The sequence below is a fragment of the Ostrinia furnacalis genome, unplaced genomic scaffold (genome assembly GCF_004193835.3).
Source record: "Ostrinia furnacalis isolate ACB-3 unplaced genomic scaffold, ASM419383v2 OfSCF6699, whole genome shotgun sequence".
Classification (NCBI taxonomy): Eukaryota; Metazoa; Arthropoda; class Insecta; order Lepidoptera; family Crambidae; genus Ostrinia; species Ostrinia furnacalis.
In genome coordinates, this window is record NW_021136938.1 from 92805 (window position 1) to 105229 (window position 12425).

General features: G+C 35.6%; 2 protein-coding genes across 2 annotated transcripts; one reads left to right on the top strand and one right to left on the bottom strand.

Moving 5' to 3' along the window:
* The first annotated feature begins 51 nt into the window (after positions 1-51).
* On the top strand, positions 52-2737 carry LOC114362733 (methionine synthase reductase). Its single transcript, XM_028318253.1, has 5 exons — positions 52-255; positions 344-490; positions 566-796; positions 1005-1709; positions 2499-2737. Exons 1-5 carry the CDS (start codon positions 142-144, stop codon positions 2712-2714), a joined length of 1413 nt encoding a protein of 470 aa, XP_028174054.1. The 5' UTR covers positions 52-141; the 3' UTR covers positions 2715-2737.
* Positions 2738-3203: 466 nt separating this feature from the next.
* Pak3 (p21 (RAC1) activated kinase 3) lies at positions 3204-7534 on the bottom strand. Its single transcript, XM_028318252.1, has 2 exons — positions 6633-7534; positions 3204-5947 (listed from the first exon to the last, which is right to left on the bottom strand). The coding sequence occupies exons 1-2, from the start codon at positions 7330-7332 to the stop codon at positions 5154-5156; spliced, it is 1494 nt and encodes a 497-aa protein (XP_028174053.1). The 5' UTR covers positions 7333-7534; the 3' UTR covers positions 3204-5153.
* Between the last annotated feature and the right edge of the window lie 4891 nt (positions 7535-12425).

The following is a 12425-nucleotide window of genomic DNA, read 5'->3' on the forward strand; positions in this document are numbered from 1 at the left end:
ACATACAAAAAACAACTTTGTCTAAATACAATAAGGTCGATTCTTAACAATTAGTATTTCCGTACATGTGGTTGGGAAATTTTGCGATCGTCGTGAATCATTCGCGCATTGAAGTTGAATTTGTTTGAAATATTTATAAATATGGTTGTTAATTTCAACATCACAGATATTTTAGCAAGTACTGCTAAATCTAGTTCTATAACATTACCAAGTTACAAAGAGAACCAAATAAAAATAAGTTTTGAGTCAGCTGATGTAAGTTTTCAATTTTCATTCTAATAAATCACAATTAAATAAAATATTACATAGTTAAATAATAAAGTATTCTATACGTTTCCTTCAGGAAATAATTACCGAATATAATGGAAAAGAACCAGCTCTTCCTTTTGCTGTTAGTGAAGTATTTGAAGCAGACATACAAGATTGCAGGCGCCTTACAGCTGTAGATGATGGTTGCAAAGCTGCTTATGAAATCACCTTTGATATAACGGTATGTAAGAATTAATTTAACCAGGATTATCAGAAAAAATTAAATAAGAATTAATAAAATTTTAATTATTTCTAGGGTAGCAAATTTGCGTTCAGGCCTGGTGATACAATAGGCATTATAGCGCACAATGAAAGCCGTGAAGTGGAGGCCATTATAGACCAATTGGACCTAACGTCGCTAGCAGATGTGCAGTACACTTTGTGTAACAGCTCAAAAGGAGGAAAGATACCAGTACATATACCAGCCAAGTCTACCATAAGACATGTCTTGACACACTGCTGTGACATCAGAAGTGTCTTGAAAAAGGTAATATGTATTTTAATTAATACCATTTATGTATCATCGAGTTGTCTTCACAAGTTCTGCTTAATTTGGATATACAAAAATAGGAAATTAAAGTAATAGTTACAAAAATTTTTAGTGTTGTTTTTGGATATGGGTAACAGCATAGCATCCCAAAGCTCCAGCATATTGATGTGATAGCTTTGTCCTGATTGATTTTTTCTTGTTCCAGCTGTTTCTTTTGGCATTATCAAGACATACAAAAGACGAAAATGAGAGGAAGATACTAGAATACTTGTGTAGTAAAGAAGGAGCCACAGCATACACAACGCACATTCTGAACAAGCACTTTTGCATTCTTGATCTGTTTGCTACATTTAAATCTTGCCAACCTCCTGTGGAAATCTTACTAGCAAATCTCCCTAGGTTGTTGCCTAGGCCATACTCAATTGTAAATAGTGGTTTGAACCCTAATATTCTAAAAATGTGCTTCTCAGTAACTGAATTAGCACACAATAGAGTAGGACTTGTAACAGGATGGTTGCAAAGAATAATAAATAGCAAAAATAACATAGAAGACAAGTTAAAATCATTGACTATTGATGATTGTAACATGAATACTAAAGTACCTATTTATCTCAGAAAAAATATGTCTGGGTTTTCACCACCAGAGAATTTGGAGATCCCCTTGATATTAATAGGCCCTGGTACAGGAGTTGCACCATATCTTGGGTTCCTTGAAGAAAGGCAAGATTTAAAAGAAAAACAGTCAGGAGTAAAGTCGGGAGCAGTCTGGATGTTTTTTGGGTGTAGAAACCCTAAATTAGACTTTATTTATGAAAATGAGTTAAATGGATTTTTAGAAAATAGAATAATTAATGAACTGATAACATCATTTTCAAGAATAGAAAATGGATGCGGTAATAAATACATACAGGTAAGAGGACTTGTGGAATCATGATTATTACTCATAATCCTACTAATATTATATATGCGAAAGTTTGGATGTCTGGATGTTTGTTACTCTTTCACGAAGAAACTACTGAACGGATTTTGATGAAACTTTACAGTATTATTGTTTATAACCCAGAATAACTTAGGCTATAATTATTATTTATGACGATCTGTGACAAACTAAATTAGGCCTCAGCCTCGAGTTTAGCGGGCAGCGGCGCGGGAGCGAGGCGGGCAACGCAGACCCGTTCTCGAAACAAGCGGGCAGCTCGCGCGGCGCTTTAGCGGCGAAGTGTTGTGTTCGGGGTTGTGTTGTCGAGATATTTGTTTTTATTCGCAAACGAAATGTCTGAACAACGCGGCGACAATTTTATTTCGATTCAAATTTATTCCTAACGCTCGATTTATTGTGGGCAAAAGAAGGAGTGCGCTGCCCGCTCCCGCGCCGCTGTTTTCGAGAACCGGTCTATTTGATTTTACGCATAAGATCCTGCCGCTCCCGCGCCGCCGCCGCTTCCGCCCCGCTGCCCGCTAAACTCGAGGCTGAGGCCTTAAAGGCACGGGCAAAAGCTAGTACTTCCATAAAAGACTTTCTTGTTGTTGGCATAAAACAGATTTGTTATTAGAATGACCATTCAATTATGAGATTATCAATCAATTTAAGTAGCTAGCTATTCCTTGAACTTAAATTTGGGTATAGTACCTATGATTCAAATGCTACATTAAGCAAAGTCGAAAATAAAGTTATTATAATAATATGTTTCTTTCACAGGATGGTATTATGCAAAATGGCGAACAACTAGTAAAATTAATAAGCGAGGGTGCTACCATTTTTGTCTGCGGCGACATGAAGAACATGGCGGTTCAAGTTAGGGATGCGTTCGTCAAATGCATAGTTAAATATCAGAAAAAAACTGAAGAGGATGCGGAAAAAGTTATTGCAAATATGCAAACAGGAAAAAGATATTTAGTGGATGCATGGAGTTGAATAAAGTCAATGTTTAATCTCAATTTGTTTTCGTTATGTAAATATAACAGCTGTGCAACTTTAAGCTTCTTTAAAGGTCCTATAATGAGAGCCCACGTTTCATACGACTATGTCATCATTATTGGTAACACACTGATTGTAGACTTTCATCTATGACTTTCACAAGGTGGGACAGACGACCTCTTAACGGTAGCAGGATGGCGCTGAATACTGGCCGCTACTAACCGGTCATCTGGAAATCTTTGGGGAAGGTCTATGTTCAACAGTGGACGTCCTGTGGCTGAAATAATGCTGTAACAGATTGTGCGTTTGTTAAGCGCAAGGGGTACCGGGTTCAGTTCTCTGTTAGTAACCGAGATGCCGGTTTATTCCAGGTGTCCCTACAAGTTAATTAAGTAATGACATTTTTATAAGTAGTTTTTTGATTCCGTTGAATCCGCCTCACCGGTCGGAGTATTTAAATGCACGTAAAATAAAAACACACATCGATAAAGTTTACAAAAATAATTTAATAGGCAAATCTCTAGTAATAAAATGTTCAAAAAGTGTCATCATTGGTGTATATAGGCTTATTATCCTAGGAAAATATAGCTTAGACATACACATCTATGCAATCTTCGTTGTGTCGTTTACAGATATAAATTGCCTATGCAATCAAATTAATTATTAATAACTAATTAATGCTTTACAAAGCAGGCACTCGCGGTGGAGAAATAGTTTATAAATGCCCAATAATTGTAACAAATATCAAATTGATAAGAAAATTGCAGAACGTAATTTATACACCTTGACGTAGGTATGTAAACATAAAAATTAAATATAAAATACAAGTGATACTGCATTAATACTAATTACAATTAATTTATCTTAGATCATACTTTAACATTGTACTCGACTCTAATTAGTTTTACATTCATGGCCTATTTACTGATGTTTCAAATGGGTAACTTATATAAAAATATGATGAATATTATCTTTCAAATATAAAAATAAAAGACTGAAAAAAATACAGCAGTTCATGTAAATTATTGAATATTATTTGAACACCATTGACTTATTCTAACATTATACAAAATAATACACAATAGAATGTGTTCATTAAAACTTAAATGTGAATCAAAACCATCAAAATTAAAATCTACTAGGAGAGCATACTAAAATAGTCTTTATGCGGTGTTAATAAGGATGGATTCAACTGGCAACACATGTTTATTTCTAAATCCTTGCCTTGGATTGATGTTCATGAGTATAATTGAAGGTAATTGGCATAATCATCACTCACTGCCATAAGTTTAAATGACCTCAAATCTGCACTAAACTTAGCATATTTGTTTAGCAGTTAATTCTCCATTTGTAACATCGTTTAAGCAGAAATTCGGACTTTCGCTTGTTTGAAAAGATAGCTAAGAGAAAAAAGTTAAGATAATACTTTCGTCCTTTTCACATTAAAATTGTAATACATACTTCTGCTCGCCTTACACATTTTCAATACATAGTCATCATGATTAACAGTCACATTATTGCTTCATAATACAAATCTAATACAATAGTCAAAATGCAGTCTTTATTTTTTGCCTAATGTGCCTAAGCCCACAAAAAGTGATGGAAAACTGAAGGGAATGTCGAAACATAAATATGAAGTGTAGAAATGGATCAATACCCAATGCCACTAGAGTTTTAAAGACTAGGTAAACAATATTTTATTTACATTTTTGGTAAAAACTTGGTCTTTGTCAACAAAACCCAAAAATAAATATGTAGTAGTTAACACTTCTTAGATAACACTACAATCTCATTGTAGTTTTTTCTGAACATTACTGAATATAATAAATGCATAATCATATTTTATCCAATGAGTACATAACAAAAATTCCTTTTTAATTTATTTGTAATTTGGACAGAATATTTTAAGTAAACTTAACTAAACACTACAATTTACTCTATAATAAAAAGTTATCATAACTTAAATGAAAGATTCAAGTTATGAACATTTACTTATTTATGGCATTTACACTAGGAGCGCGAATTTAAAACGACAGTTCCAAGTCATAATTTCTCCTATAGTGTGATGTTAAAATATCTCCTATATCAGTAGCAGATAGCATATCTTTGTGAGCACTGATAAAGCCGTACGCGCATTGCGTACTGTCGAATAAATATCCTGCGATTTATGCTAGATACGAAACATTACAATAAGCTTATCTTATGAAGCATCTTAATTAAATTAGAACCTTATAGTTTGTATCTGAAATACCATTTCCTTGACAACGCATCTGCACAAAACGAATAGGATTAATTCACCCACAGCAATAATCAACCTGTACACCAACCTAAACCAACGTCTACATCTTGGCACCTCCTTAAATTCATAAATTACATACAAAATTGCAAACTGCTACAAAAGTGTAATACGGATATAAAAATGGGAATGGAAGAGTTTCAGTCAAGATTTTTGTGAAGAATCTTCTGGGCAGCCTTTATCAACGGCGTGAGAGTTCTGAGCTCCATTGCGCACTCTAAGAAGGGATGTGCCAGCAGCTCATCTGCAGTCGCTCTCAAGTCCACGTCCACTTGTAGGCACTTGTCCAAAAAGTCCTGGAATTGTGGAGACAATTTCTCCCAGCATGGTATCTTAGGCCGTCCCACGGCCGCTATCAAATATAGCGCCCTTAGCGGCGTCTCTTTCATATACGGAGGCTCCCCTTCGATCATTTCGATAGCCATTATACCTAGAGACCACACATCAACTTTTTTTCCATACTGCTTTCTCGTAACCACTTCTGGTGCCATCCAGTAAGGTGTGCCGACCATTGTCTGTCGCTTTTCATCACCAACAATATTAGCACAGAATCCAAAATCGGTGACTTTCACAGTTCCATCCATTCCGAGTAAAACATTGTCAGATTTGATGTCTCTGTGTATAGTCCCCTTTGAGTGCAGGAAGGCTATCGCTTGCAGTGTCTCGCGGCATACAGCTGCTATCTGGCCCTCTTTCATTACTACTTCGGTCACAACATCGGTGAGAGAGCCGCCATCGAGTAACTCCATCGCTACCCACAAGTGGTCATAACTTAAGAATGCATCCAAAAAATTGACCAGGTTTTTGTGATTGAAACCTTTGAGCACATTAATTTCATTGAGGATGAGATCTTTCTTAGACTGTTTAGTCAAATCGATGTCCTTGATTGCAACCCTGGAGTTGTCCTTTTTGTCTATGGCAATGAAAACCACACCTGAAGAGAACAAACGAGAACATAGTTAATTGCGAATTTAAACATGAATTATGCATTTTATTGGGATTTAGCTGTGTCATTCAATGGTTAATTGGAGAAAGTTGAGTATCAAATACAACTTACATCTTAGTGAAAACCAAAGATTGAATTGTTAATTAATTAATTAATAGTAATAATTAGATCAATTATTGATCTAATGTCCTATGCATTTATGGTAACTGAGTAATTTATATTATGAATTGGTCAATCAAAATCAAATCAATTTTACTAGTACAACTAAGTTTTATGCACATTTATGTAACTTCAGATGTGTCATAAATATGATTATTGTGATTATTTGCATCATTGCATGCTTGGGATTAAGTTAATTAGCTTTTTTTTGGAAAATCATGCTTTACAGTGTACCTACATAATATTATTTGACTACCATTTGCACTATCTGCGTCCACCATTATCATTCATAGAACAAATTGTCAGCAACGTAAAAATTGATTAGATTATGTATAGTAAAAATAGAAAAGAAAGGATATATTACTTTGATAAGACATGGTAAACTACATGGTGATCTGTTGTTTGAAATAAATTGGACTATTTCCTTGGTATTGAACTATTTGTTTAATTTTTAAAAAATGGCATCAATATATAAATTGTCACTATTTGATAGTAAGAAATTGTAAACACTGACCTGAAGCTCCAGCACCAACTTGCTTCACCCTTTCAAACCTGACGTAGGGGTCGTCCTTATTACATATTCTCTTTAATTCTTCATATATTTCCTCATCTGTCAATGTCGCGTTTATCAATTCTTTCTTCCTTAATATAGGGCTTTCATCACCATCTTCGCCAATAAGCGTTAAATCTTGTACTACTGCAGATAAGTCCATTGTGGGGTCCTTTTTCTTTAGACTATGTTTTGTAGGCGCAGCTGGCATTGTCTGTCTCTGTGTAAACGCTTCCACAAACCCAGCATCTTCCTCACTGCTCTGTCCAATTGACAAATCAGAATCTTGGCTTTGGTGAGCATTTTTGTGGTCCAACAATTTCTCTATTTCCAAATCTTCCCTGTTGATTTCCTCTTGCGTGACTATGGGTTTGAAGGGCTCATCTTGCGCTTTCTCTTTCTTGATGATGTACATGTGCAATTTGACGGCCTGGATGGCCGCGTCCAGGTTCTCATTTTGTTCGGCTGGTGTGATCTGAGCGTTCAGAAGTCGCTGCCAAGAAGCTGGTAGACCTTCGAGCATACCAGTCTCCGTGTTTTTGCTCACGTGTATGTGTTGCTTGACGTTTGTCGGCATACCAATCTCAGTAACCCGTTCATCTCTGTTACTCTGTTTCTTGGAAAACAGTTTCCCAAAAACTCCACGACCCGAGCGCCCACTCATTGTGATGGATTGCTATAAAACCTTACTGAATCACTAAGCCATGTCACTATTACGTTCTGATTGATTATCACTACATTTCACGGAGGCACGTATTATTAAAATATAATTTGGACTTAATAAAATAGGAGTGGCTACACAAGTTTCTAATCGCGGACGGACAGTCAAGGGACGGGAGCCTTTTTTATCATCTGTCAAAAAGCAATTTGGTCAAATTGGAAATAATTGCACACGTTCCGTTCGAAGCAGCTTTAAATATTAGCTGACAAAATATTAAACCTAAGAATAATGAACTGATAACTATAAACCAAAATATAAAAACATAACAACAAAGAAATTAAATTTTTGATTCATTATTTCGAACAAATGAGTGTAAACATTATCATTTTCAATAATTATAGTATTGATAAAGTGACAAACGGAACGTAATTTTTTCTCAACAGTTGGTACGATTGTTTTACTGATAATTTAGGTATTTTAGGGTGAATCATCCGATCTAAGTACTAATGTATGAGAATGAAGATCTATTTTAAAAAATAGGTAGGTATTTTAGCCGTATATTGTGATTGAAGGTTCAATATTTTCAGACTTTAAATAATTTTAGTTTTAATAATGCACTTACGCTTATTTAATCATCTCATCACTACCATACACATAGAAATAGAACCTTATAAAAATATCCAGTTAATCTGGGTCCTTCCATTTACCAAGAATTTTTACCCAGCGCAGCAGTGCACTAGGTATTTAGTGTAGTCACAAGCAGTACCTACTACCAGTAAGTACTATCAGATTAATTATTACCATTATTACTATGGTGTAGTGTGAAACTACGCAAAAGAACGAGGAACTGAAAGCGCCCACACCTTAGTACCTACCCTTTTCTATGTTAGTACCCAGGTATATGTAATGTAGATCACTTATTTGGTAGGTAACAGTTACTTGTTAACGAAACATTAACAACACAGTACCTACATAGAAATCCACCCAGACGATACCATACACGTGTGACGTGTGGTGGGTATTATGCGTGCGTGCGGGCATCGAATCCGCGACCACTGTGGACTGTGGCGTCTGATAATCTCCATCCATTAATCATCATAGATAGCTGTGGCAGGGCTACCGTTTTAGCGATGAAGCTAAAAAATAAAAGTAACTAACAGTCCACTCAAAAAGCAGTTGTAGAGTACGTGAGCTGGTACCTACCTACCTAAGCATTTCGAATGCATTGAACTAATATTACTTTACAACTCACTGTTCGAATGTCCAGTTTTTTACACCCCCTTTTTGGTCACTTTTTGAGTGGACATTAAACCACTTAAATGTCCAATTTCGAATGTCCAGTTTGTTGCGGTACATGCGATTATGGCCATTTAATTCCACCTTGTGCCTTGTTACAACAGTCGAAGATCAAATCACTAAGGCTTGTGCCATTCTGATAATATATCTATTTTGCTAAAGGTATTAGTAAAAGTGTAACTTACTTAACATTTTAAGATAACCAATGGAGATTATTTTGTAAGTCTGATACATCTGTTCAATATCACGTGCAATACGATTAATCCACTGCATTTTAATCCTTCCCGGCGTTGCTTAAAGGTTGAAAATTTATTTAGAGTTTGAAAGAAAAACATATGGTCAAAGAAAGTAATCAGCACACTTACTATTTTACGTTTATTTCCCTTTGAAATTCTTCCGTGATAGAGTCTGCTATTTTGATAATAACTACTTTAATGTTGAGATAGTAAAACTGGTTTTAGAGTGGCAAGATTACAATTTTGGTGGTGTTTAAGTAAGAAGTGTTAGTTGTTTGTTTTGAATCCCTTAGGATGAAGATGCAGTAAACCAGTGAGGTGCGTTTATCGATATAATTTTTAACTGCGAACAAACTTTCTGCATTCTAGTTTCTAACTTCATACCTAATAGGCTACATAATATTTAAGTAAACTCAACTAAAAGTTACGACTAACATAAGAGATGTTCACAAGTGCAAAATTTTTAATAACATTTTATTTAAACGGGTTTAAAGATTGAGGTAACATTATAATATTTTAAACTAATACTATTATGTCGGACTGACTGTATCACGGACGAAAATATTGTGAAAATGCGGGTGGGTGAAGAAAATTCATCGCGCCCGAGCAGACGACTCCGCATCTCTTCAGTCTGCCCGCGACCATGACTCGTGCAACCGAGTTGAAACTTCAGGAGGGTAATTAAAATTAACTGTTTTACCTTTATAAAAGTGTTTTGTTGCAAAATCCCGTAACAGTGATAATTAAGGTAACATTATAGATTTTTTATGTGATGGGTGGGTATTTTAACTATTACGTAAAATTTAATTAAACCTACAAAAAATTACACACATCATCGCACATAAAAGAAAATATTCCCACGTGAAGTTCGAACGGTACAGTTCAGGCGACCTTATCGCTAGGAAGCAATATCTTCCGGGCAAAAAGTTACTTATAAATGTAGCTAAGCTAACTACAGTTCTTTGAAGCACCTATTTAAAATTAAAGTAACTACCTACTTATAATTTAATTATTTAGGTTAGATGTCTACATACATAATATATCTTTATCCTATAGGCTATAGCGCGTCAACATTATCAACAAATGAAATTGAAACTTGGCCTGGACCGCCTGGACCTACCGTCTGCAATAGATAACAGTGAAAAATAGTGTATTCATTTCGGTTTTGTATTGAGTATTTTTAATTTCCGCTTAAATTAGTTACACATATCGCACTACAGACAGTCAGAAAATGTAGAAAAAATACTTAATTTAATTATTTTGTGCTACAATATTATGTTAGAAATTAGAAATTGTTGTAGGTACCTACGTGTTGTTACAAGTTTTCCAATAGCAAGAGCTACTGTTTAGGCCGATTTTCATAATAAGTAAATTAAAGGAAACAGGAAAATCTTGTTGTTGTGCTTCAAGCTGTTTCAAAAATTACCCATCCACCATTTGGCTTCATAATCAGCAGGATCCAAGATTGTTTCATAATATCATTAATTATAATTCGATTTAGATTCTACCCACCTCTTGGAAGTTATACCTATAGCGTGAAGAGGTGACACACAGACACTTTCGCATTCATAATAGGTATTAGAATGGAAGTGTGGATATCGATAGTGCTTTGCACATGCTTACTGACATTTCTCTCACAGTGAAGCTCGGATAGTAAACAATTCTTTCCCGGCGCGGGTGTTATTTTTAGGTCAATAGCTTTTGAATTCGCTCATCGGTTAGTCGGACCAATGAAACATGCGCGCTTTATGCGCTTGCGCACCAAGAAGTTTCCACGTTACTTTATCCGATTGCTAGAAGAAGGGTTATGTTTGCGATTTCTAAAGTTTCGGTGCAGATTCTTAGTCTGCAGCGGGATAGAGAGTCTATGTGACTGTAGAGTCTAATTTATTTGATAAATTTATGATCACGAGATTAATTTACTTTTTCTCTGGCATGCGGTTATAGAAGGCGCGACGTGTAATAAAATTTTAATTGTCATTATGTACGCAATGTGGAAAACTTCGTTTTACACTGAAATGATTTAATTATTTTTTATCGCTCAATTCATTTATGTCTCTAAACTACAATGATTTATTCCTTCACGGCACGAGAGTATTATATTTTAGCTACATTAACATTATAATAATGTCCGTCAAGTATACTTATTTGGTCACAATATCACACTAATGGTACCGAAGAAGATTTTACAGAGAAACTAGGCAGCTGTGCTTGCGACAGTTGCGACTTCATAAGCGTGTAACCCTTATCACCTGAATAGGGGTTTGAAAAATACTTTAACGTCACTATTCTCAGACTTACACACATTTCATAAGAATCAGTCAAGCCGTTTTGGAGGAGTTCACGACAATTTTATATTTAGATAAGATAAGTAATTGAAGGTATCCTTCAATCCGTAACATTTTACAATGATGTAAGTAAATAATTTTCGGGTTTACCACCACTCAGTCCGCAAAACGTTTTCGTTTGGTGTCAATGAAAGCGCTAGACGAGTCATGCTTGGTGCGCCCGGTTTGTAGAGCGTAAGAGTGTAAAATTAATTTACATTGCAGATATGCCGTAAACTTGGTCCAGAAGGCTCTCTCCAGATCACTTCCAAGAAGGTCTAACCCAAGGCTGCTCAACCTTTTGAAGAGTCGGGCCAAACGGTGGGTTCAGTCGTTAACGACTGGCCACTTACATTTCTTATTTCAGTTACCGTGATTTTTTATTTTGGTGCGTATTTTCAAATCATACTTGCGCGGGCTTCTTAAAACTCTTATAGGCCTGGGGTTAAGCAGCTGCTTTGGTCTAACCCAATGGGTTACACTCCAGTAAATTTATTGACGCAGTGCCTGATTGCGAATTGATGAAGAGATGTACTAAGTCAAGTACCTACACCTACCTACATCTACATTTTTTTAATTGTAGTTTTCTTGCTTATAAAAATAAGTAAGTATGGACTCTACTTTTGAGCGCAGGGGTTTTTAAAAGCCTATCTACTTAAATAGAATATGTGTTTTAGAAGTGGTGTTACAAAACTATGGAGTGCTTTGTATTGTAAGGTTCTTTTACTTTGCTCTAGCTACGGAGAAAACACAGCCAGATGCGTCAAAATTCAAATAGCTCACCAGCTATTTGACGCATCTGGCTGTGTTTTACGTGTTCTTATTGATGCGTCAAATAGCTCTATTACAATAAGGAGTTAAAAGGAGTTGTATTATCAGTGAAACAGACGTTAGGAGTAGGGGTTTTGGTGGTGAGCCTACTACCCCTAGATTTATTGCATGTCTACTTGCGTGAGCCCGCTCAGTGTCATGGAGATCGGATGCATGCTCTGAACTGTCGAATATTGTGCTTGTGAGATCTGTGAAAATATTGTGAAGTGTTGTGGACAGTGGTGGTTTTAGGATTGCAAACAACGTGATACGAAAGCTTGTAATACTGGTGCGCTAAAATTGAGATCGCAAGTTTTTAGCGAGCGGTCAATGCACTTTGGAGTGGTACTAAATATATGCATACATAATTATTATTATGGCTGACTTTTGATTCGCAGAGATTAAGGCGCTGTATAAGGTAAAGATT